At 46.3% G+C, this 24,793-nt stretch overlaps 1 protein-coding gene across 2 annotated transcripts in view; it reads left to right on the forward strand.

The window, feature by feature from the left end:
- Window positions 1-24,793, forward strand: part of CCDC77 (coiled-coil domain containing 77) — a 42,159-nt gene extending 17,366 nt beyond the window's left edge. For both annotated transcript variants that reach the window (XM_053258064.1, XM_053258063.1), the window contains exons 8-12: window positions 2,272-2,420; window positions 18,095-18,698; window positions 19,483-19,608; window positions 19,840-19,992; window positions 22,432-24,793. In XM_053258064.1, coding sequence (XP_053114039.1) covers window positions 2,272-2,420; window positions 18,095-18,698; window positions 19,483-19,608; window positions 19,840-19,992; window positions 22,432-22,578 — 1,179 coding nt within the window. In that variant the 3' untranslated portion in view covers window positions 22,579-24,793. The remainder of the gene's footprint in view (window positions 1-2,271; window positions 2,421-18,094; window positions 18,699-19,482; window positions 19,609-19,839; window positions 19,993-22,431) is intronic.

Genomic DNA, 24,793 nt, shown 5'->3' on the forward strand with positions numbered 1-24,793 from the left:
GTTGGGTACAGCAAATGAGTCAACTGGAGGGTCTAAGACCAAAGGTATAGTTAGCACCAGGCCAAGGCTGAGTATCAAGGGAGTCTTGGGTGAGGCAGGCCTGTTCTGCTGTTCTGACTCAGATTACCATGCTGTCCTAGAGAGAGACAAGGATTTTACAGAACCAAGGGATCAGCTGACCACGGCCAGTCTGCAGTCAACTGACCAGGCTCAGCCTGGCATTGCACAGCAAGAGGGCGCCCTTGGTCTTTTGAGGTTTTAATCCAACTAGTTGCTGATATGGATGGCACTGGAGGCGAGGCACGGGAGACCAGCTGCTGGAAGACCTTGTTCAAAGACCGCCATCCCATCAGCTTACAGGTGCTGAATGCCATTTTTGTATTTTACTATTGCTGTCCGTGAGACAACCCTGCATCTAGTTTGCTTCAAGAAACTTCTCCAGGCATTTTGCCTTAACTGGCCCTATCCACCCCCAGCACAGTACTTCCAGTGACTGTTGCTGGTGTCTATCTTATGTTTCGTTTTAGAATGTGAGCCCTTTGGGGACAGGGAGCCATCTTATTTATTTATTATTTCTCCGTGTAAACCGCCCTGAGCTATTTTTGGAAGGGTGGTATAGAAATCAAAATCATCATCATCTTAAAATTATATCTTGAATATATATATGGCCTGGCAACTTCTGTTTCTTTTGATCTCCTTGTGTTCAAAGGAGTACAATCAGTGTGCTTTGATTGCTACTGTAGGTGTTCAAAGCGCTGCCTCAAAGCCAGCAGTGGAAGCAGAGAAGCTAGGAGTTGTCTGTTTTGTGTTCAGACAGTTCTAATCTTTACTTTGAGTGGCTCTTTTTGACAACACGTGCAGACAGCCCACTGCCCTCCCCGACTGATATGATCTGCCCATTCCAACCAGATTAACTGGGGTATTCAGATGACCTATTAATAACCTTTCCACATTGTGATAAGCCCAGTGAACTTGAAGAAAATCCACCAAAGAATGAATGACTTCAAATGGCCAATTTGTCATATGACAACTGCAATAATAATGGACTGTGGCAAGTACAGACTGTGGGAGTAAATTAGTTTAGGATCTTCCCAACAGAGAGTTCGTTGATTTGGGTATTCTATCTGAAGATGACCTCTGTGAATGAGGCAGTCATGGGTTGAGCTACTTCATTCCGTTGTATTGCAGTATGTGACTGACTGTCATGGTCATGTAATGTGTTAAGGCTTTTCAGTTTTCAGTGTTGCTTCATAATGTATCTATTGTAATCTGCTTTTGGATCACTGTGGGAAATAAATGTAGGAAGGTATGCAACTTTTTATTGAGAATGTGCAGACCTTTAAATTTCAGAGTAATTCTTCAGTCTGAATAGGATAACTGAAGATTCTACGTATAATTTTACATATTTAAAAAGGAACAGATTCTGCTGACAGAGCAGGGCTCAGAAATCCAAGGTTAAACAATAGTTTATCAGCAGCTTGCAACTGTATCTTGCCAAAAGGTGGTAATTTTCATAACAAACCATTCAAGACACTTTTGAACAAATTTCAGATCGATCTGCTGGGTTGGACTAAAGTTGATCTAGTTCAGAATCAAGTCTTCCACTGTGGCCACATACCATGGGGACATTCACAAACCAAGCATGAGGCTTCTATTGTTCTCCAGAGTCTGGTTGTCCAGAGAGATATGGTCTAAGAATGTGGAAGTTGCACTTCTGAATGTCATGGCTGCTAGCCAGTGATACACTTAATCCTTCATGTTATCTATACAGACCTTTTAAAGGAGCTATGTATGCTCATGACCATCACAATATCCTCTGACAAATGCATACCTTCATTATGTACAGTATGACAAAATATGTCTCTTTGTTTGTTAAACCTAGTGTCTATCCATTTCCGCCCATCATTTGGCTTGTTTAATATAGTGCCTTAGGGGATGGCCAAGTATTTCTTGAGATAAAAGGAAATTTTAGGGAAGTTATTACAGAAGTGAAAAATATATCATCTGTAGCTGATTTCACTAGATGTGGCCATTCCATCTCCTCAGACTAGATTTATGCAAGCACTTTGGCCTTACGAAATATGACTGCAAAAAGTGCTTTCTTAGTAGAATAAGGAAGTTGTGTGACCCCGCCACTAGTACTTCTCTAAAAGGAAAATGAGCAATATTTAAAGCTCATAGAAAAAGAACAGAAATATTAGCTGTTCTGCAAGGAAATACATTGTTCAAGCATTGTAGCCGATTCCTTGTCTCTTTTCTGTTTTAATCCAGGTGGAAGCACTTCAGGCTCAACTAGAAGAGCAGACCCGGCTGTCTAAGGAACAGCTTGAGGCACTGCTAGAGGACAGGCGAATCCGTATAGAAGAAGCTCAGGTTCAACATCAGAGGGATCAGGACAAGATCAAAGACCTTACTGAAAAGTAGGTGCAAGGAAAAACCTGTTTTGAAGAAAGTTTAGAAATGCATAACATAAAAGTCCTATTGTAATGAAGAATGCAGCTGGTGACCTCTGTTGTGGTTGTGTCTCTGCATTCCACTGGAGCTGATCTGACATGGTAGCAAGTAAGAGAGATCATGGGGTGCCTTGTACCTCTAGAAACAGGAACAACATGGTACACACATAATTTCACACATCTAAAAACTAGTAGATCTGGATCGTGATCCATTGCATTAACAATGAATGGGTTCTGTGCCTGCGCAGGAACCTCACAGGTAGACTAGCTAGCTCCTCGAGACACTCACTCTGCCTCACACATGCTCCATGCTTTCGTTGTAAATGGCAGTTGGGGGCGCCATTTCCTCAGTTTCTGTTTGACTGCCAGTGTGTCAATACCTCGGTACTGGCTCCTCTGGTTGACTGAAATTGGAAAGAGAAAATTGATTTACTTTAACAGATATTGACCTCAGAACTGCTACAGCCATTCTTTGCCTTATCAGATTTCTAACAAGAAGTATAAAAATGGACTTTTAAAAAGAAGATGATTATTCACTGGCACAGTGGGGTGCTTGCCCCGCCTGTTCCCTAGCGCCATGGAGTCGAAGACAACATTTAAGCAATGTGTGGAATGCCTTGCAAAGTTGTCCTCAACTGACCATCATAAATTGTGCTTACTATGGCCTTGGAGAACAGCATCATACTGCTTCATATAAGATCTGTTGCTAATTTTCCAGAGTATGAAAAACAGGGTGTTCCGCCTTCGGGCGGCGTTGTATGATGAAGCGTTGCAGCTGCCAGTGCTGAGACCAAACTACCCTTTGGCGTCAGGACCTTTCTTGAGCTCAGCACCCAGCTAGATATCGGCCTCGCACGGAAATGCATCACCACAGTCTAAAACTGTGTCGGAACTGGCAGAGCCTGTTTTCAAGAGGCCAAAGGAGGTCTCGAAGTCAACCCACAGGCATAAAGAAAAAAAACGGAGATCCATCTCGGAGGATGACAATGCTGCCCCGCCTTCGAAGAAACACTGTAGCAAATAAGGGAATGGTATTCCATCCCCTACGGCAGTGCAGACTTATAGGCCGACAAAGGAGTCGGGCAAGTCCATGCTGGTATCAACACCTAAGAAAAAGGGCATGGTACCGCAACCATTGATGTTGAAGCCATTGATGTTGACTGCCTGCGGAACCAAGGAGGCGACATCAGAGATGTTCTCGAAGCTGGCAGCCTCGGCATTGAGGAGGCAACTGCTGCTATCCCCAGCACAACATCAGTACAGTCCCCTTCCACTCCGCAGCAGAGCAGACCGGATAAGGGGATGGAGATGGTGGAGATTGTTGCTGACTTCGACAAGATTAGGAAATTTCATTAGACCAAAATACTGCTAACAGACTGATAGACATGTTGGACTCCACATCAAGCACTCCATCTCAATCTACTTTTCATGGCTTCCTGGGCACTGGACTTGATGTGGAGCAAGATATTGATGATTCCCCAGTGGCTCCACCAAAAACCCCATCAATGTCACCATTTTATGGGGCAAGACCATACTGGGTAATGTCATCATTGCACACACTGGAGCAAATGACTTCATGGAATATTACCAAGCCAAGGACAACAACTGTGCCAGTAATTACAACTGCTACAACTTCAGGTTTTGTACCCCTTTCCTGGAAGACTCCTGTTCAATATGCAAATTCTCAGGGACTACATCTACAGCCAACTCGGAGCAGACCAGAGCTCACGCATTCTTGCAGCTTCAGGCATGCATTGCCAGATGATTATGCTGAGTAGCTCCAGTGGAAGTCACAGAGAGAACTTCACCAACCAGTGCAGGTTGATGCTAGGGCAGAGGCTGCCATGTTGAGCACAGGAACTAGGGTTGTGCGTTTTGTCTTTTTTTCTGTTTTGCTTTTGGCTCAAATCCAAAATACCCCCGTTTCGTTCTTTGTTCGAAACCAACCAATCCGAAACACCCCAATTTTGTTCTTTGTTCGAAATTGCAAAATCCGAATCCAAAACGTTTTGGATTTTAAAAAATGGCCCCAGGGAAAAACTAGTGGATGGAGGTGGTAGTGCCCAGTGGGTGGAAACTACCACCCAAATTTCAGAGGAATTGGGCAAAGGGCTGGGATCTGGATTGTGATCCATTGTATCCATAAGAACTGGGGTTTCTGCGCCTGCGCAGGGACCTCCCAGGCTGACTAGCTAGCTCCTCTTCGCGCCCCGCCCGTCTGCACATGCCTTGCAGATTCCGTTGGAATTGACGGTTGGGGCGCCTCTCCTTCAGTTTTCTCTTGACCGCCAAAGCGCTTACACCTCTTGGCTGTTGCTCCTCATTTGTGATTTAATTTTGACTTCGGACTGTGTGACTACTCTTCTGCTGAACGGATTACTTGGCTTGACTTCGGAACGAATAACAGACTTGAGTTTGGGACTCTGATTCTAACTACGTAATTTGAACAAGAACGGCTTTGACTTGGATCGGCAAACGGACTTGCTTACGGACTCTGCTTTGTTTGTTCCTAAGATTGTTTATTGGATTTGACTCGGAACGGCATTGGACATGATGGAGACTAAGAAGACCTTCAAACGGTGTGAAAAGTGTCGAGCAAAGTTGCCTTCCACTGATTATCACGACGCGTGTTTAATGTGCCTGGGAGAGAATCATAACACGGCGGTGTGTAAGATATGCTGCTCATTTTCGAAACAGACTAGACAAAATAGAGCTCTGAGACTTCGAGCAGCGTTATATGAGGAGGCACTTTGACCGCCGACACCTCGTCCGTCGGCTTGAGTTCCGGGTCGACATCGGGGACTTCGATGTTGAAGGAGTGCGGTGCGTCAGGCTCGCCAGGATTGGGTTCCAGCGGGTCTGCTGAGGCGCAGTCTAAAACCGCTGTTGACGCTCTGTTTAAGAAACCAAAGGACGTTTCAAAGAAGCGGAAGCATAAGGACAAGGAGCGTCATGCTTCTGAGAAGGAAGGTCGCCACCGTGAGGAGTCTCGACATCGAACTCCCTCACCGACAGCAGCACAGGTTTACGACGTGGACTCGGCTGAGTCCCCTACCGCCTCGGCGTCGACACCTTCGGTATCGACGGCCAGAGTGTCTGCTGCTTCGGCATCGACCTCGACTTCGAGATTGGACCACATCACTCTGGGACAGGCATCGACATTGGAGTCGACACCTGTGTCGGCGTCAATGCATTTGCAAGTCTCGGCATCGGAGCCGTCCGCAAACGCTCAGGCGGTGTATACCATTCCACCGTCGGCATCCACGGTTCCGGAGCAAATCTTGAACGTGAGCACCGTTCCTTCGTCGGTGTTAACGGCTTTGGCATTGAGGAGGATTCCTCATCTTTTGTCACCGGCATTGATGCCGGCGCAGTCCCCCTCGACGCCGAGGACTCCGGGTCTGGCTACACAGGGGGACAGGCTTAGAGAGCTGTTGGAGTCAACTTCGAGTACACCCTCGGGTGCAACGTTTTGCGGCTTCCTGTCGGCTGGCTTGGACGAGGGTCCTGGAGGTGGAGAACTGACGGGTTTGCCTCATGCTGCCTCGCTAGCACCGGCAGTAATCCAGGGCCCTCGAACCGATGTCGGGTGCTCTTCGACGTTGGTGCAACCAACTCATTCCTGCGGGTTCCGCCATGGTGTGCCGGATGATTATGCAGAGTTTTTGCGTTGGAAGGCAACACAGGTCGGAGTTCAACCGGTGCAGGGACTGTAAAGTCTTGTGCAGGTTGGACAACTTGCTCAGCCGCTGCTGCATTCAGAACATCAGGTGGCGTCTGTGAACTTACCTATACAAGCACCATTGGTGCAGGTACAAACTTACCTTCCTGCGAATCCACAGTTGCCTGTAGTCCAGTCGGGAGCGCCAGAAAAACCTGCTGGAAAGAGAAAAAGAAAGGCAAAGCCTCCTCCTTCTGAACCATCATCTTCACCCTCTGATGATAGTGAGGACGATGAGTCGGGCCCGACCTCTGACAGGGATGATGTCAGCCGTAGATCGGACCCTCCCTCGGATGTGCCGCCAAAGCTGTCAACCTCGCCAACGGAGGAATTGAAAGCCTACCATGTCCTCATAAGGGACATCGCGGAAGCCCTAGGCATGGACGTAAGCTCTCCGGATGCGCACATTGCTGACCCTGTCTATAATATGATGAGGCGGTCCAAGGCTTCGCATCCTGTTGCCCTCACCATGATTCCTGGAATAGACAAGGCTGCAAGGATTGCATGGGATGCAGTGGGGGTCGGGGCTCCGACTTCCAAGCGGATTGAGAATTTGTATAGGGTGACTGAGGGAGAGAACTTTTACCTGTTGTGCCATCCAGTACCGAACTCCCTGGTCGTCAGTTGCGCTTCGTCCACCAAGAGTGGGCACCGTCATTCCACGCCTGCTGACAAGGAGGGGAGGAAAATCGACGTTATGGGTCGGAAGATCTATAGCACCTCCAGTTTGGCAATTCGTATTGCTAATTATGCAGCGTGTATGGCGTGTTATAACCATCTACTATGGGATGCTCTCTTACAGGATTCATCCTCTTTGTCTCCAGAGGACTTTCAATGGAGATTTAATGATGTGTATGAAAGAACAACGGCAATAACGCGCCAGCAGCTGAGCGCATTCAAGCACTTGTCAGAGACTGAATCGAGAACAATGGTTACTGCAGTGAGCTTGCGTAGACATGCGTGGCTTCGCTCAGCGACCCTGCAGACAGATATGAAAGAGAAAGTGGAGTCCTTGCCATTTGATGGCACGGGATTATTCCATGAGGACACGGATACGTCAATGGAGACGTTAAAGAAATCCAAATTCACGGCCCGCACCTTCATGGTGCCCTTGAGCGGTTCCAGTTCAACAGCAAGGAGCCGCAGTTATTATCAGAGAAAGAGTGATCGGTATCGGGACTGCAAGGAATACCGAAAACAGTTTAGACCTTACCAGCGCGGTAAGGGCTTTAACCAAAAACCAAAAGGGAAACCGGCTCGTCAAGGCGACAAGGACGCCTCCAGCAAGAGCTTTTGACAGGACTGTTCGTCCATTGCATCATTTTCACAGTAGCCACTTACAGTTATATCCAGTGCTACTGAATGTACCATCCAGGACCCACTACATCGGCCCTGTAGTTGCCAGGATCAACATCAAACTGGCAAGCCGTGCGCAAGCATGGCACAACATAACATCCGACCGGTGGGTACTAAGAATAGTACAGACTGGATATGTGTTGGAGTTCGAGACGAGACCTCCCTTCTCCGGACTGGTCTATACTCCGGCCACGGAGGTACTGCAGGAAGAGGTCAAGGTGCTGCTGGAGAAACAGGCGATCACGCGGGTGCACTGGGCGAACAGGCTAACAGGATTCTATTCCCGGTATTTTCAAATACCAAAGAGAGACGGTGGAATAAGAGCCATAATGGACCTAAGGGGGCTCAACCTCTATATTCAGACCAAGAAATTCAGGATGGTGACTTTACAGGGTATCCTGCCTCTGCTGGTGAACGAACAGTGGGCAGTAACTCTGGATCTCAAAGACGCATATTTTCACATCGGAATCCAGGAGAGTCACCGTAAGTATCTCCAGTTTACAGTGGGGGCACAGCTTTATCAATATGTGGTACTTCCATTTGGACTTTCTACTGCTCCCAGAGTGTTCACAAAGGTGATGGCGGTGGTAGTGGCCCACCTACGAACTCAGGGCTTAAGGCTCTATCCGTATTTAGACGATTGGCTCGTGGTGAGCCACGACAAGAGTTTGCTTATCCGCCAAGTGCGGGAGATGCTAGGCTTATTGGAGTGTCTCGGCATCACTGTGAATTGGAAAAAGTCGAGACTCGGACCCATGGCTCGAGTGAACTTCATCGGAGCGGTTCTGGACTTTGGGGTGGCCAGAGCATTCTTACCAGCGGAGAGGATTACCCAAATGCACAAACTCATACGTCGTTTTCGGAGGACTCCGCGGCAGCCAGCTGCTCAAATCCAACGGATGTTGGGTTTGATGGCATCATGCACCACAACAGTGTCGCACACGCGCCTCCGCATGCGCACACAGCAGCATTGGTTTCTCCACAACTTCTGCCCCAATGTAGATGGCCAGAACATGCAGTTGACATTGCCGCCACGTGTCCTCGCCAGCCTAGGGTGGTGGCTAGACATGGACAATTTGAACAAAGGGGTCGAGTTTGTGACCAAGGAGCCCACATCCCGGATAACGACAGATGCCTCGATGACAGGCTGGGGTGCGCATTGCGCCAACATTTGCATACAGGGGACGTGGACTCAGTTGCAAAGGCTTCAGCATATAAATTACTTGGAAATGTTGGCTGTGTTCCAGGGCCTAAGGGCATTCGAACCTATGATAACGGGACAAGCAGTACAGCTGGAGTTGGACAACACAACGGCGATTGCCTACCTCAACCATCGGGGGGGACAGTGTCACTGTCCCTTTGCCTACTTGCGCAAAAGATATGGGACTGGTGCATTCAGCATTCAATTCACCCAGTGGCTATCCACATAAAGGGGGTAGACAACTGCTTGTCCGACAGTCTCAGCAGGGACGTCAGCTTCAACCAGAGACACGAGTGGGAAATCAACCCAATGCATCTCAACAGGGTGTGCGAGACCTGGGGGGTCCCATCGATAGACTTATTTGCCACGGATGCCAACAAAAAGTGTGTGAACTATTGTTCACGTGCGGGCATAGGCCTAGGGTCCCTGGGGGATGCTTTTCAACGTACCTGGAAGACGGGGCTGTTATATCTTTCCCCCCCGCTGCCGTTGATGGGACGTGTGGTCGCGCAGATACTGCGAGACCCAATGAAATGCATACTTCTGGCTCCGTGGTGGCCATGCCAACTGTGGTTTGCCGCACTTCTAGAAATGTCTCAGTCGGTGTTCTACAAGTTCTCCAAGGCTCCAAACCTGTTACAAAGAGAACACGGAAAGGTGTTACACCCCGATGTGCACTCTCTCAAGCTGACCGCTTGGAGAATCAACTATTGAACAACATCTTACTGAATAGTAGACGTGCGTCGACTAGATGCAGTTATGCCTGCAAGTGGAACCGCTTCAAGATTTATATGAGAGGGAAGGGTGTCACGCCCTTGCGTGCGACCCCACGGGATGTGCTACGCTACCTAACATCACTCAAGCTGAGTGGACTGGCGAATGTCTCGATTAAGCTGCATTTGGCTGCAATATCGTCAAGGCACAGGGGCTGGGATGGATCCACGGTCTTCTCTCACCCGGAATGTAAACGTTTCCTGAAGGGTGTTAATAATCTCTACCCGCCTGTGCGCAGCCCAATGGAGCAATGGAGTCTATCCTTGGTGCTCTCTGCCTTGACGGAGGCACCGTTTGAGCCGCTGGCGACTGTTCCACTAAAACTTCTGACTTTGAAGGTTGCGTTCCTGGTGGCCATTACATCGGCTAAGAGAGTGAGCGAGATGACGGCCCTGCGGATGGATAGACCCTACACTCAATTCTATCCACACAAAGTAGTGATGCGTCTGGATCCGAAATTCCTGCCGAAGGTGGTAACGGAGTTCCACCTAAATCAAGACATAGTACTGCCAACTTTTTTCAGCAGTCCAGAGACAGACTTGGAAAAGGTCCTCCATACGTTGGATGTGCGTAGATCACTCCTATATTATTTGGAATGAACTCATGCCTTTCGGAAGAGTAAAAAATTATTTCTCTCCTTCCGGGGGCGTAGCAAAGGCCGTCCGATCTCTCGACAGAGACTTGCTCACTGGCTGGTGGAGCTTATTTTCCTGGCCTATAAGAGCCAGAAGGTAACACCGCCAAAGACGGTGCGGGCCCACTCTACTAGGGCCTACGCAACGTCGGCAGCGCATCTGTCAGGCATTAAAATGGCAGATGTCTGCCTAGCGGCAACATGGTCTTTACATCTACCATTCATAAAGCACTATGCTCTGGATCTGCAGATGGCTAGAGAAGCGAATTTTGGGAAGTCAGTTTTGAAACGTGTGTTGGCATAGCTAGGGGTCTTCTGTACCCGTCTCCTTTTGGGGTAGCTTGCTAAACACCCAGTTCTTATGGATACAATGGATCACAATCTAGATAAACAGGTTGCTTACCTGTAACTAATGATCTGGATGTGATCCGTTGTATTCATAAGTCCCTCCCAGCCGGCCCCACTGCAGAGTGCATGGATTGGTGGATGCTGGTGTGCGGATCGTCCCAGATATGGCGGTCTGCGAGAAATCTGAAGGAGAGGCGCCCCAACCGTCAATTCCAACGGAATCTGCAAGGCACGTGCAGACGGGCGGGGCGCGAAGAGGAGCTAGCTAGTCAGCCCGGGAGGTCCCTGCGCAGGCGCAGAAACCCCAGTTCTTATGAATACAATGGATCACATCCAGATCATTAGTTACAAGTAAGCAACCTGTTTTTTTGGTGAATTTTTGAAGTATTGGATTTTTCCCTTAGGGAAGAATCAAGGTTTTAGCAAAAGTATAGGTTCATGTTGGTGGGGAAGGCATGGCCCAGAGCAGAGTAGGGTGGGTGGTAGTGCCCAGTGGGGGCAAGGAAGCTGCCAGAATTATTTCAAAGGAATTGGGCAGAAGGATGATTTTTAAAGATGTAATGGAGTTTGCGTGTCTGTAAAGTTCTTCCCCATAGGGAATGATGGACCTCCATAATTCCTGCCCCATAACTGTACTTGGGGGGCACCAGGGTGGCCCAGAGCGAGTGGTGGTGTAGACCACATAGGGTGCCAACCACCCCCATGGATTGCTAACCCATGGGGTACTGGGTTCTGATGTTTCTGAGATGTTTTGAGTGTAGATTCAGATTCTCCGGTAGCATATGAGAGTGGATTCATGGTTTGTCATTGAAAATCTCATATTTCATAGAGAATCTACACTCAGAACACCTCAGAAACAACAGAACCCAGCACCCCATGGGTTAGCAACCCATGGGGGCGGTTGGCACCCTATTTGCACTACACCACCACTCACTTCCAGCCACCCCAGTGCCCCCCCCCGGTGGAGTTATGAGTCTGCTGAAACCTCCATTATTCCCGGGGGGGGGACCTTAAAGAAGCGTAAACTTCCAACAATTCCTAAGAAATCAGCCCTTTGCCCTATTCCTTTGGAATCTGGGTTGTGGCAGGCACCCCTTGGGGCACTGCCACCCAACCCACTGTTTTGCCCCTCAGGCCCCCTTTCTGTCCCGAATCTGCCCCAAAGACATGTCAACTTCAGAAATTCTTTAAAAATCAGCCCTTTCCCCAATTCCTTTGGAATCTGAGTGGCAGCAGGCACCCATTGGGGCACTACCACCTGAACCACTCTTCTGTCCCTAAAGCCCCCTTTCTGCCCCCAATCCACCCCAAATAATATCAACATCACACATCAACAACAGCAGAGCCTTGGAAAAAATCAGGCAGATTTCCAAACGTCATGCACATCCACATCCCCCCCGCCCAAAATGCAATTGATCTACACACAACAGTGTGAAACAACAACAATGAAATGCACACTGCCCCACTGGCCAATGAGGGTAAAATTTACCCTTAAATTTGCTTAAAAGGAATAAGGAGGCAATTGCCAGCAGATCAGCCCATGCTTTCACTGGCCAATCTGCGGGCTGGAAGGGCTGGAAATTCAAACAGATGTCAAAACTCAAAATAGAGACTGAAGGAGAAAAACTTTCTGTGATTGCAAAATGGAGTTCCAAAACAGCCGAAACAACAAAACATTTTGTACCCGAAACAGGGACGTTTTGTTTTGGCTACAAAATTTTCTCTTTTAAGCATTGGGAGTTTTGTTTTGGCGACAAAACAGCCGAAATGGCCTGATTTGTTCACAAAACGTTTTGTATCCGAAACGAAACGCACATCCCTAACAGGAACACAGGCTAATTGCCCAGCAGCACCTACTGCTTCAACTGCATGTCAGACACAGACAATGCAACCAATTATGCAAGCCCCTGAGTTACAACATGTGCCCAAGGAGGTGGAACAGAGACCAAGTAAAAGGAAGGCAACGCCACCTGTGGTCCCACCATCACCTTCATCAGAGGAGGGTGAAGGATACACTTCAGAATCGGATTCTGATAGGGCCAGTCACTCCACCTTCAGATGTCCCTCCCAGACTGTCAACATCCCTGTCTGAAGAGCTAAAAGCTTACCATGCCCTTATTAGGGAAATTGCGGAAGAGCTCGGTATGGATTTGAGGATGCCGTAGGCAGATTTAAAGGATCCGGTATATAGTATGGTGGCTGCAGCGAAGACATCACATCCTGTAGCCTTACCAATGATTTTGGTGATCACCAAGGTGGCAAAAGCAGCCTGGGAGATACTCCTGATCTCCATGTTGACATCAAAGCATTTGGAAAGCTTATATAGGGTCCAAGAAGAGGATAATGTTTACCTGTTGCATCATCCGGTTCCAAACTCTATGGTGATTGACTGTGCAACATCTTGCAAGGGGGGTCGTCGCCATACAACGCCGTCTGACAAGGAAAGGCAAAAGGTAGATATGCTAGGCAGGAAACATCTAGCTTGGCAACCAGAATAGCAAATTATGTGGCCTGTATGGCGTGATACAACCATTTCTTGTGGGATATTTTGTTACAAGATTCGACCTCATTATCACTGGGGGAGTCTCAAGATAGGTTCACAGAACTATATGGAAAGACAACATGGGTGACTAGGCAGCAGCTTAGTGCTTTTAAACACCTTACCGAAACGGAGTCCAGAGCCATGGTCACTGCAGTGACTATGTGTCACCACGCATGGCTCAGATCCACAACACTGCAGCAAGATATGCGTGAGCGAGTTGAGAACTTGGCTTTTGATGACAAAGGCCTATTCAATGAAAATACAAATTCAACAATAGAGACGTTTAAAAAAATTTAAAATACATGGTGAAAATGTTTATGGCAACCACATCTGCAGCAACAACTGCCTCTCATAATCGCAGCTATGGCCACCAAAGACCTTTCAAACATCAGGACAGGAGGGACAACAATACAAGCCCTTTCAAAGAAACAAGGGTTTTGCCCAAAGAAATAAAAATCAGAACGTTAGGACAAACAAAGTCAATCCCAGACTCTTTGATTACAACATCAGTCCACTGCACGAGCATCATCTGACAATTGCTAAAGCACCCAACATCTGCTTTGTGGTTGCCAACAACACCATCAAGTTGGCAAGCCATGCCCAAGCATGGCACAACATAACATCAGATCAATGAGTGCTGGATATGTGATAGAATTCAAAACTTTGTCACTATTCTCAGGACTGAAGTACACCAAGGCCACCCCAGAGCTACAAGGGGAGGTGCAGGTGCTTTTGGAGAAGCAGCCAATTGTACTGGTGCAGTAGACAGAAAGATTGTCGGGGTTTTACTCTCATTATTTCCAAATCCCAAAAAGGGATGGAGGAATCAGGGCAATCATGGATCTTTGCCAGCTCAATCGGTTTGTGTGGGCTTGCAGGTTCAGAATGACGACGTTGTAGGGAATACTACCCTTCCTAAATAAGGAGGAGTGGGCAGCGACGTTAGATCTGAAGGATACCTACTTCCATATAGGGATACAGGAGAACAACCGCAAGTACCTCAGATTTACAGTGGGAAGTGCAGTGTACCAATATGTTGTCTTACCCTTCGGACTGTCAGCAGCCCCATGTGTTTTCACAAAAGTCATGGCTACGGCAGTGGATTATTTGTGAACACAGGGGATAGTGGTCTATCCATATCTGGACTATAGGCTTCTGGTGAGCGGCAGCAAAGAAGAGTTACGTTTGCAGATCCACTTGATGTTACAATTGCTACAGGATCTAAGGATCAATGTCCACTGGAAAAGTTGAGACTAGAGCCACAGAGTCTAAGTTTCCTCTGGGCAATTCTAGACATGGAAACGAAAAAAGCATACTTACCTGTATAGCGTTATCAGCAGATCAAAAACCAAATTCAGCAGTTCACACATAGTCCATTACAACCTGCGGAAAACATAGAGTGTTTGATGGGTCTAACAGTGTCTTGCAACACCACAGTTCAATACACACGACTGCATATGAGACCATTACAGATATAGTATCGAAGGAGCTTCCACACCAATGTGGACAGTCAGAAGATGCAGCTGACGATTCCACATACAGTGCTGAACTCCCTGCATTGGTGGACATTAGAAGAAAATCTCTTGGGGGGGAGTTGCGTTCGAACCAGTAACACCAACTCAGTGGGTGACAACGGATGCCTCCCTAACAGGTTGGGGAGCGCATTGTGGAGAACATCTGATCCAAGGAAAATGGTCCAAACCTCAAGCCCAGCACCATATAAATTACTTGGAGTTGCTGGCAGTGTTTCTGGCCCTACAGGCATTTGAACCTATGCTCAGAAACAGAGTAACGCAAGTGCCATTGGACAACACGAAAGCAATTGCATATCTCAACAAACAGGGAGGAACAGTGTCCAGCTTGCTGTGCACCTTGAGCAATCAGATATGGGAGTGGTGCATTGCTCACGCAATATATTCAGTAGCCATACTGAATATATTGGACAATATGTTAGCTGACAACATATTGGACAAGAGGTGTGGACAATATGTTAGCTGACAACCTCAGTCGAATATATCATCACGACCAATGCCACAAATGGGAAATCAAGGACACTTGTCTCCAGAGAGTCTTCAGCTTGTGGGGACATCCAACAGTGGACTTGTTTGCAACTGTTGTGAACAAAAAGTGTCAAATACTGCTCATGTGCAGGAATAGGTGACAAGTTGCTGGGCGATGCATTCCAACACAGGTAGAACAAAGATCTCCTGTATCTTTTCCACTTCAACCAATAATTGAGTTCTGGCACACATTCTAATGGTCAATGCAACTTGTATTCTGGTGACACCATGGTAGCCAAGACAACCATGGTTTGCACCACTGCTCCGTCTTTTGAAAGGGACTTACCATAGGTTTCCATTTTGTCCGGACCTTCTCATACGAGAGAAGGGAAGGGTACAGCATCCAGATGTGAAGACTCTATGGATGACTGTGTGGAAAATCTGATTTTGAAGAGGATATTGCTGAATAATAGGTAGCTGTCTACGAGACACAACTATAGCAGCAAATGGAAAAGATTCTTAGCCCATGATCACAAGCATGGTTACCGCCTGAAACAGGCCAATGTGAAACAGGTATTCCTGTTTATGATCTCTTTGAAATTGAGTGAATTGGCAAATGTATCCATAAAGGTCCATTTAGCTGCCATTTCGTCTAGACACAAAGGGTGGGATGACATAATTGTGTTCTCTCATCTGGAAAGTAAGAGATTTTTGAAATGACTCAACAGTCTGTATCCACCTATAAATAAGCCTATAGAGCAGTGGAGTTTGTCTTTAGTCTTGTCATCGACAGAAGCCCCCTTTGAACCAATGGAGTCTGCATGTCTAAGGTTGGTCACACCCAAAGCAGCAGTCCTAATTGCAGTCACCACAGCAAAGTGTGTGAGTGAGCTAACAGCTTTAAGAATGGACAGACCATACACTCAGTTCTACCCTCATAAGGTGGTCATGCGGCTGGATCCAGACTTCCACCCTAAGATTGTGTCGAAGTTGCATCTTAATCAGGAAATTATCCTACCAACCTTTCCCCCAAAACCAGAAATGGTGTTAGAAAAGGCGCTGCATTCTCTGGATGTCTGCCGAGCCCTCCTGTATTATTTAGAGAAAACAAGAGTAGTGAGAAAGACGAAAAGGCCGTTTGTGGCTTACAAGGGGCAAAACAAGGGCCTACCTATATCGAGAAAAAGATTGGCTCATTTGGTTAGTTGAGTTGATTGTGCATGCTTACAAACAGCAGGGGATAAATCCCCCATGCACAATACAGGCACATTCAACTAGGGCATATGCTGCCTTAGCAGCACATTTGTCAGGTATACAGATGGCAGATATCTGTGCAGCAGCAACATGGTCCTCGCAACAACCATGTATAAAACATTATGCCATTGACCTGTGATTGGCAAAGCAGGCAGGGTTTGGGAGAAGCGTGTTAAAGAGGGTGTTGCTTTATGTTTCGGGTCTACTGTGCCCAGCACCATGAAAGAAGCTAGCTAATCACCCATTCATTATGAATGCAACAGATCACGATCCAGATAAACAGGTTCCTCACTTGTAACTCTTGATCTGGTTGTGATCTGTTGTATTCATAAAACCTTCCCAGACTTGCCCCGCTGCAGTTTAAAGAAAAACACACCAAAAAACCCCACTTACCAGTAACAGGACAGATCGTCGGGAACAGGTGGTCTGCAAGAAACTGAGGAAATGGCGCCCCCAACTGCTGTTTACAACAAAAGCACAGAGCACATGTGAGACAGAGTGGGGTCTCAAGGAGCTAGCTAGTCTACCTGCGAGGTCCCTGCACAGGTGCAGAACCCATTTTTTATTAATACAATGGATCACTACCAGATCAAGAGTTACAGATGAGCAACCTGTTTTACATTTGCAGTGTTCAGCTTTGTAGACCCCTTGACTTGGGGCTGTTGTGCAATGCAGCTTGCCCAGGTAGCTCAGTCAGTTGAGCAGGACTTAATTCAAGTCCTGCTCGGGCATGTGAGAGAATCATGACCTTGTTCGTAAGAAATTCTCTTACCATGAGAATATATTGAGAATAAATTCTCAATTTATTCCCTCTTTTATTAGAGGGAGAGGGTCCATACCCCAGTTCTAGAGCACATATTAGGCCTGTTCATCCAATAATCAAAATCAGGTTAGAAGTCGGGCTGCCCTGGTTTGTATGATTGTGTGAACTTGCAAAAATCCTTCCAACCCAGGTTGCTCAAAGCAGGGTTTAACTTTTGAACCCTGCTCTTAAGCAATGTAGGAGGAGAGGAAAGCTCTCCTACCTTGCTTTTCTGGTTGTGTGGATCCACTTATCATTTCTGACCAGCCATCGGGAGCCAGTAGACCTGGAAACAATAGAGAGCAGTGGCTACGTGGGCTGCTGTCCATGAATGTGCTACTTAGCAAAGTGTACTCTATGATCCTGTAGCCAGAGCAGCTTCAGCAGGGCTGGGTCCATCTGTTGTTCCTACATGACCTCAGAGGACAGCTGCTGAGACTGTGAAGTTTCCCAGTCTACTAGCAGCACAAAGCATGCATGGAGAACTTTCCATGCATGCAGCTCCCGATTTCAGCAGTGGACATCTTGCTTGGCTTAATCATGTATTTCCTGGGTTGAATGACCCACACAGAGATTCTTATCTTGTGCTGTGACTGGCATAGAAATTCTCTAACTTTCCAATCCACTCCTAAATGGATGTGTGAACAGTCCTACTGTATGCTCAAGATTACAGATTCAGTCCCCAGCATCTATAGTCAAGGATCTCTGATATTAGGCCTGGGGAAGACATCTACCTGGCAGCCCTGGAAATCTGCTAGCAGACTTTCCTGAACTAGACAGAGCAGTGGTCCGACTCCAGTGTAAGGCAGCTTCATATGTTTAGGTTCCATGAAGCCCCAAAGCCAGTACACACCTACCCAGTTACAAAATGCCAGGACGGACATATTCTTAAGAGAAAATTGTATTGGTCAGGATACACACTGCTCCTGAAAATCAGTCCTGTGGAATATTAAAGGTATGATGGAAGTGGAGAACAAAACAATTAATTCATTGTAATCTTTCTCTCCAGATACAACAAAGCTCAAAACTTGCTGTATGAGAGCACCAAAGATTTTCTCCAGCTGAAGTTTGATGCACGGGCAAATGAGAAATCCTGGATGATGGAGAAGGATTGTTTGCTGAGGAAGCTGGACAAATGCAAAGATGCAGCCAAACGAGACAGGGGTTGGCAGGGCAGCAGTCCAGGTTGGCGGGACAGCAGTAGAAGTCAGGGGCAGGGAAACATCAGTCAGCAGGAAAGTGGGCAAGACCCGTGGGACAGCAGCCCCGACCAATGGGACAACAGCCCCTGTCAACATAGTTTACGAAGAGCAGCTCTTGGCAAGAAAAGAGATGGTCACGCAAAGCGGAATGAAGCTGATGCTACTGGCAGGAAACAGGATGGTCACACAAGGAAGGATGAGATTGATGCTGATGGTAGGAAACGAGATGGTCACACAAAAAGGAATGAAATTGATGCTGTTGGCAGGAAACGAGATGGTCACACAAAGAGGAGTGAAATTGATGCTGTTGGCAGGAAACGGGACCATCATGTGAAGAGGGACGAGAGAGACGCCAAGCACATTTCCCGAGCAGATCGTGAATTGTGTAAAGCACAGAGTGTAGAAATTAAGGTAATGGCAGCTGAACTAATTGAATTGCCTATTTCTCAGGAGTTGGTAATGTAGTGTGAGACTCCAACATCTGTGGTGCCTTGGCACATTGAGATGCCGTGTGGCACTGTCCTGCCAGTATCTCTTCCCTTCTAGCCTCAAGAGCACTCTTCTTAAAATCTGGGGGTGTGAAAGTTGTTTGTATAACTCCGGATATGTTGGTAATGCCTCTGTCTATGCTCTCTTTTATTCTTCAGTATTGTAGTGATGCCTCCATTTTTGTGTCTGTTTATAGCGTATTGCTAGTTGTTTGTTTTTTAACCATTGAGAAGTATTAGGTGATGAGGAGAGACTGAATGAACTAGGTCTGTTTAGGACTGAGGGGCGAGGGGGATTGAGCATAGCCTTCCGATACATGGGATGGGGCTGTGGCTGTGGCTCAGTGGTAGAGCAGCTGCTTTGCATGCAGACGGTCCCAGGTTCAATCCCTGGTATCTCTCGGTAGAGTTCCAACTCCTGTTTGAACCTTGGAGAAACTGCTTCCAGTCACTCTAGACCAGGGGTTCCTAACCTGTGGTACTCCAGATGTTGCTGAACTACAGCTCCCATCATCCCTAGCTACAACCTATTGTGCTTAGGGATGATGGGAGTTGTAGTTTAGCAACATTGGGAGTACCACAGGTTGGGAACCCCTGGTGTAGACAATACTGAGCTCTAGCTATACCAAATCAGACCCTTGGTTCAAGGCTGCTTCCTACGTTCTTATATGGGAGGTAACTCCTAGGCTTTTTTATCTCAAACACAGGGGCTGCAGGACCAGTTAACACAGGAGCAGAAGTTAGCAGACATGTACCGAGAACAGTGTATTTCCTTGGAAGAGGAGCTGGCTAAGATTCGGGAGGAAGGAGATGTGGGGCGTGTGATCTTCAAGGTAATGCTTTTGACTGCTGCTGCTGCTAACTAGTTTTGCAGCCACTTTGGCACATTGTGATCTCCCACCTTCATGATACATATTGTAAAAACTATCCATAGAACACCCACTTTTAATTTTTTAAAAAAGAAGATTATTATTACAGATTCTTGTAAGCCACCTTAAGGACCATGTGGTCAAAAGGCAGGATATAAATGTCAATAAATCTTCCATTTGCTTTTACATCTGCAGGAACGCTCAGAAAAGATGGGGAAGCGCCTGCAGTTGATGACCCAGCGCTATGAGGCCCTCGAAAAACGGCGTGCCATGGAAGTGGAAGGCTTTAAGACTGACATTAAACAACTTCGGCAAAGGCTGAAGGATGTAGAGAGGCAACTCTTCAAGGTAATGGCAGTTATGACCAAGAGATGGATACCAATGACATTTGGACATTTGTAGCCTGAATTTTTATTTTATATATTTACTACACATTTGCACTGCCTGATGGTACTCAAGGCAGGTCACAGAGTTAAGATAAAATAAAATGTAATAACTATATGTACAAGACAGATTATGTTTTGTAATAATAGTGTACATCAATAGTGTAGCCACTGTTGGGTGGAGGCAGGCAAATGTCCCTGGGCTGCTAGGGTCTGGGAGGCCACCATGGTGCCCACACCCAGCTAGCGAACTAAGCATTTGCCAACTCCCCACTTCCTGGTGGTGGCCCTGTGCCCTGTGTTAGTGTCAGATGCATGCCAACACACAAGGTGTGACCAGCACCAGGAGGAGGACCCTTCAGTCCTTCCCAGCCAGTGCTTCATTCACTGTCTGGGTGCTTTCTTTTTCTCCCTCATGAGAGAGGAAAATAAAGCACCCAGCTGGTGAACAAAGTGCTGGCTGGGAGCAGGCAAGGGGCTGCACGGGTTCCCCCCACTTCCTGGTAATTGCCCTGCCCCCTGTGTTGGCATGCTTCTGATGTCAACTCAGCGGGGTATGGCTATCATGGGTGAATGTGTCCCAGGGCCACCAGCAAGCCTGCTACACCCCTAGTGTGCAATCAAAGAGATACAATATTTATATCCTAAGTAAGGAAGATCAGGGGCCTGGAGCACCTTCCTTATGAGGCAAGGCTACAACACCTGGGGCTATTTAGTTTAGAAAAAAGACAACTGCGGAGAGACATGATAGAGGTCTATAAAATCATGCATGGTGTGGAGAAAGTGGATAGGGAGAAATTCTTCTCCCTCTCACATAACACTAGAACCAGGGGTCATCCCATGAAACTGATTGCCAGGAAATTTAGGACCAGCAAATGGAAGTACTTTTCCACACAACGCATAATCAACTTGTGGAATTCTTTGCCACAAGATGTGGTGACAGCCAACAACTTGGATGGCTTAAAGAGGGGTTTGGATAACTTCATGGAGGAGAGGTCTATCATCGGCTACTAGTTGGAGGGCTGTGGGCCACCTCCAGCCTCAAAGGCAGGATGCCTCTGAGTACCAGTTGCAGGGGAGTAACAGCAGGAGAGCGGGCATGCCCTCAACTCCTTCCTGTAGGCTTCCAGCAGCATTTGGTGAGCCACTGTGCGAAACAGGATGCTGGACTAGATAGGCCTTGGGCCTGATCCAGCAGGTCTGTTCTTATGTTCTTGTGAAAAGGCAGAGAAGCAAAATCAGGTACCTGCTATATAATGCTGCTATATAATGAATGTGTGCCATTATGTGGGGGCTGGCTATTAGCAGAGGAAATTTCAAAAAGGCAGGAGCCAAAGGCAAGTGGTCCCAGCCAAGCTGATGGACAGAACAGCCTCTCCCTCAGAAGCAGCTCGGTGGAATTCCTATAAATCACAACTTTGGGGTCAGAATTCCATATCTGTTGCAAATGAGATAGAAATGCACAAATTAGCAGGAATCTTGACTTTATATTGTCAGTAGAAGTCTGTTCAAATGAACAGACTGGATGTCATTCAGACTAATTTACTCACGAGTAGCTTCATTAAAATTAATGGGACAAGTTAGTCTAATTTGTCCTATTAATTTTCTTGGGACTCTCATGAGTAATTTAGTTGGGATGTCAACCACCACACGTAACCGTTGACTCGAGTGTTTTGATTGTACCATCATTATAAATAGCATCAAAGTGTATTGCCTCTCTAGAGCTTTTATTCTTCTATCTCTAATCGCTTATAAATGTTTCCAGCACTGTGTGAGGCCTCTTGAGTATAAAGAACTGAAGTACAGTTTATCTGTAACCTTCCAAAAGTGCTTTGCTCCCATTGAAGTTAGCAGGAAGCTGATTTGAATCCTATACTGTAAATGAAGATTCACTGAAAAACATTTAGGCGATACAGCCAGTTTATGACTGTGACTGTAGAAGTGACCTTGGGAGCAATGAACATTGAAATGATAAATTAGGGACAATTTACTTACTTGGTGGCAAGCAGAGGCTGCTTATTAACCATAAGATACAAATAGTTGTATTTCAGTCAGATTATAAATTTGACCACAAGAGGCTGCCAATGCAGGTGGTGATCCAGGGCAAATATAGATCAAATGTTTATATAGTAGGCCCTGAACAATTATGGTTGCCCCATCTCAAAAAAGACATTGGTCAGCGTCTAGACTAAGTTAGTCATGACTAAGACCCATAGAAATTAACCTTCAGTTGCCCCTTTGAAATGATGATTTCATCATGAAAGAACTTTGTATTCCATTACACCGTGTTTTCTTGTTAGCGTGTCAGCTCCATTGAATCGTTTGAAACAGTTCTCTGTTTTTTTCAGAACAGAATTTCTTGCATATCTGTCTATGCATCTCTCCCCCTCCTTTCCCTTTCTAGGTGACAATGACTGTTGGTCCAGACCAAGACCTTGCAATTCTGCATGAAGTTCGGCAGGGCAATAAGAGAACTAAGAAAATTCAAGGGGAATTGAGAAACTTAAAGACCAAAATCTACGGCATGGAAAATGAGCTGCGAGTCTGTTGATGAAGATGTACCAACTGGCACCAGTAGTGTAGAAGAGCGCCATGATTGCATCGGCTTTCTCACATATCCATTTTGTGACTAATCATTGCAGTTGTCTGTGCCTCAGGGATACAGTCCTGTACTCCAGGAGTCCATGCAGACTAGTGTGAAACTTGGAGGGGAAACACACACACTCTCTTTCTCTCTCTCTCTCTCTCTCCAAATAACATGCTCAACTTTGGATTCCTCTTCCAGTGATGTCAACTTAGGCACCAACTGGACCAGAGTCATCTGGTATTTTATTATCTCCTTCCCACAAAACATACCTGCAGCCTGCTGAAAGTCTGAGAATGGTGCTCTGGTAGCAGTCACCAGAAAACAGCCAAAGCAGGTTGTGAACCCTCTACATGTCTCTCGGAAATTACTATATACGAAAGGAATGATGGCAGTTTGTATGAAGAGAAGCTCCTATACTGTGCCATAGAGATGCATTTTCTAATTCAGAAGCCAGCCTCTCCAACAAATTGCTAATCTGAGCTTTTTTAAAAAAAGACTTGTAGTCTGACCCAAACCATTTTACTTGGAAGCACCTCTCATTGATTTCAATGGGTTTTACTTCCATGGAGGTAACTTCAGGATTGTAGCCCTAAATACTCCTTGTCCCAGGGGTTCCCAATGTTGGACTATAACTCCCATCACCCACAGCCACAATGGATGATGGGAGTTGTAGTCCAACAACATCTGGGGCCCCAAGATAGGGAATTCCTGTCCTGAGTAATAGAGTATTGGCTCAGGCTACAATCCTGTGCTCACTTATCTGGTAGCAAGCCCCATTGAACACAATGGTTCATTTCCAAATTAAATGTGCATGGGATCTGACTCCACAACTACTGCTTCTTTCTTGGGTCCCTCTCAGGTTCTGTTGGGGGTAATACTTTTGTTACAGAATTCCTTCTGTTAAGAGATATCAAGCAACTATCATTTGTCCAATACTATAATATTAAGGGCCAGTTCTCATGATCCCGATATCATAGTTCTGCTGCCAAATATTGGGCAGCAGAGGAAGAGGGAGGCACATGCATTCCCAATTCCAGTTGTCTGCACACTGGAAATGACCAGGAAGTTATTGTGTGTGTGAGGATTCAGTTGTGATTGTTTGGCACAGGCAACCAGCATCCACAATCCTAACTTTGAGGTAGGGTGGCTGGTATCAGTTACTGTGCCACTGACATTTTTTCTTGGTATTTTCCATGGTTTCTGCCAGTAAGCATCCTTAATGCAGATAACATACTGATCAAAAGCCAGTGATTAACTTGTCACTTCTATGCAGAAGACACTTCTGTATAGAGAAAAGCAGTGTGTCAAATGTTGGATGAAATAATAGCGTCATAACTTCTTTTACTGCAGGTACACACTCTTAAGGTGTGGCTGATCAGGGCTTCCCTCTGCAGGTACATACTGTGAGACAGACACATGTGGAATTACCACCCAAGATTATCTGTGTGCTTTTTTTCATGCTCTTTTCTTATAAAGAAGTGACTTCCATGTAAGAAACTTGTATTGTTTTTAAGCCTTTATTTCCATCGGAAGTCCTCTCTCTCTTGGAATAGATAGCTAACCTATTCATGATGCTTGTCCAGCTTTTACCATACTTTGATAGTCTCGCCACAGTGCTGCCAGACCTTAAGCACAAACCTCTACTACAGAGTTACAGCTAAAATCACTGCAGTTTGTAAGCCTGTTCGTGACTTGTTTCCATCATTTAACGAAGAGCCAGTGTTTACAGTAAGCAGAGGCTGAGAATGCCTAGCAGCAAGCCAGGTAACTGGATTTTGTTATTGCCCCTAGCAGTCTGACTAGGTAAAAAGGACTGATGTAGATGAGATTGAAGGACTTGTTTGCACTACAAATATAAATGTGATGAGCTGCATGATAATTGGCTGTTTCGGCAACATGATAATATCCAGTCTATATTCCTGCCTGGTCCAAACTGGGTTGTAACTAGACTAAAACATATTTATTGAGTTGACACACAATAACACCTTGAGTTTCTGACTCATTACCCTTCCCAATGTATCTGCTATAGGGGCAAAACACTTTTATCGTGTTTGAAAGAAGTATTTTTGGGTACTTTTGCCTTCTATCTGTTAATTTCTTTAAAATCAGGTTTTATATAATTAAAATTGGAATTGAAATTCTTCTCATTAAAATGGTAGTGTCTTGTGGTACCTTTAAA

Source organism: Hemicordylus capensis, chromosome 5, assembly GCF_027244095.1.
Source record: "Hemicordylus capensis ecotype Gifberg chromosome 5, rHemCap1.1.pri, whole genome shotgun sequence".
Lineage (NCBI taxonomy): Eukaryota > Metazoa > Chordata > Lepidosauria > Squamata > Cordylidae > Hemicordylus > Hemicordylus capensis.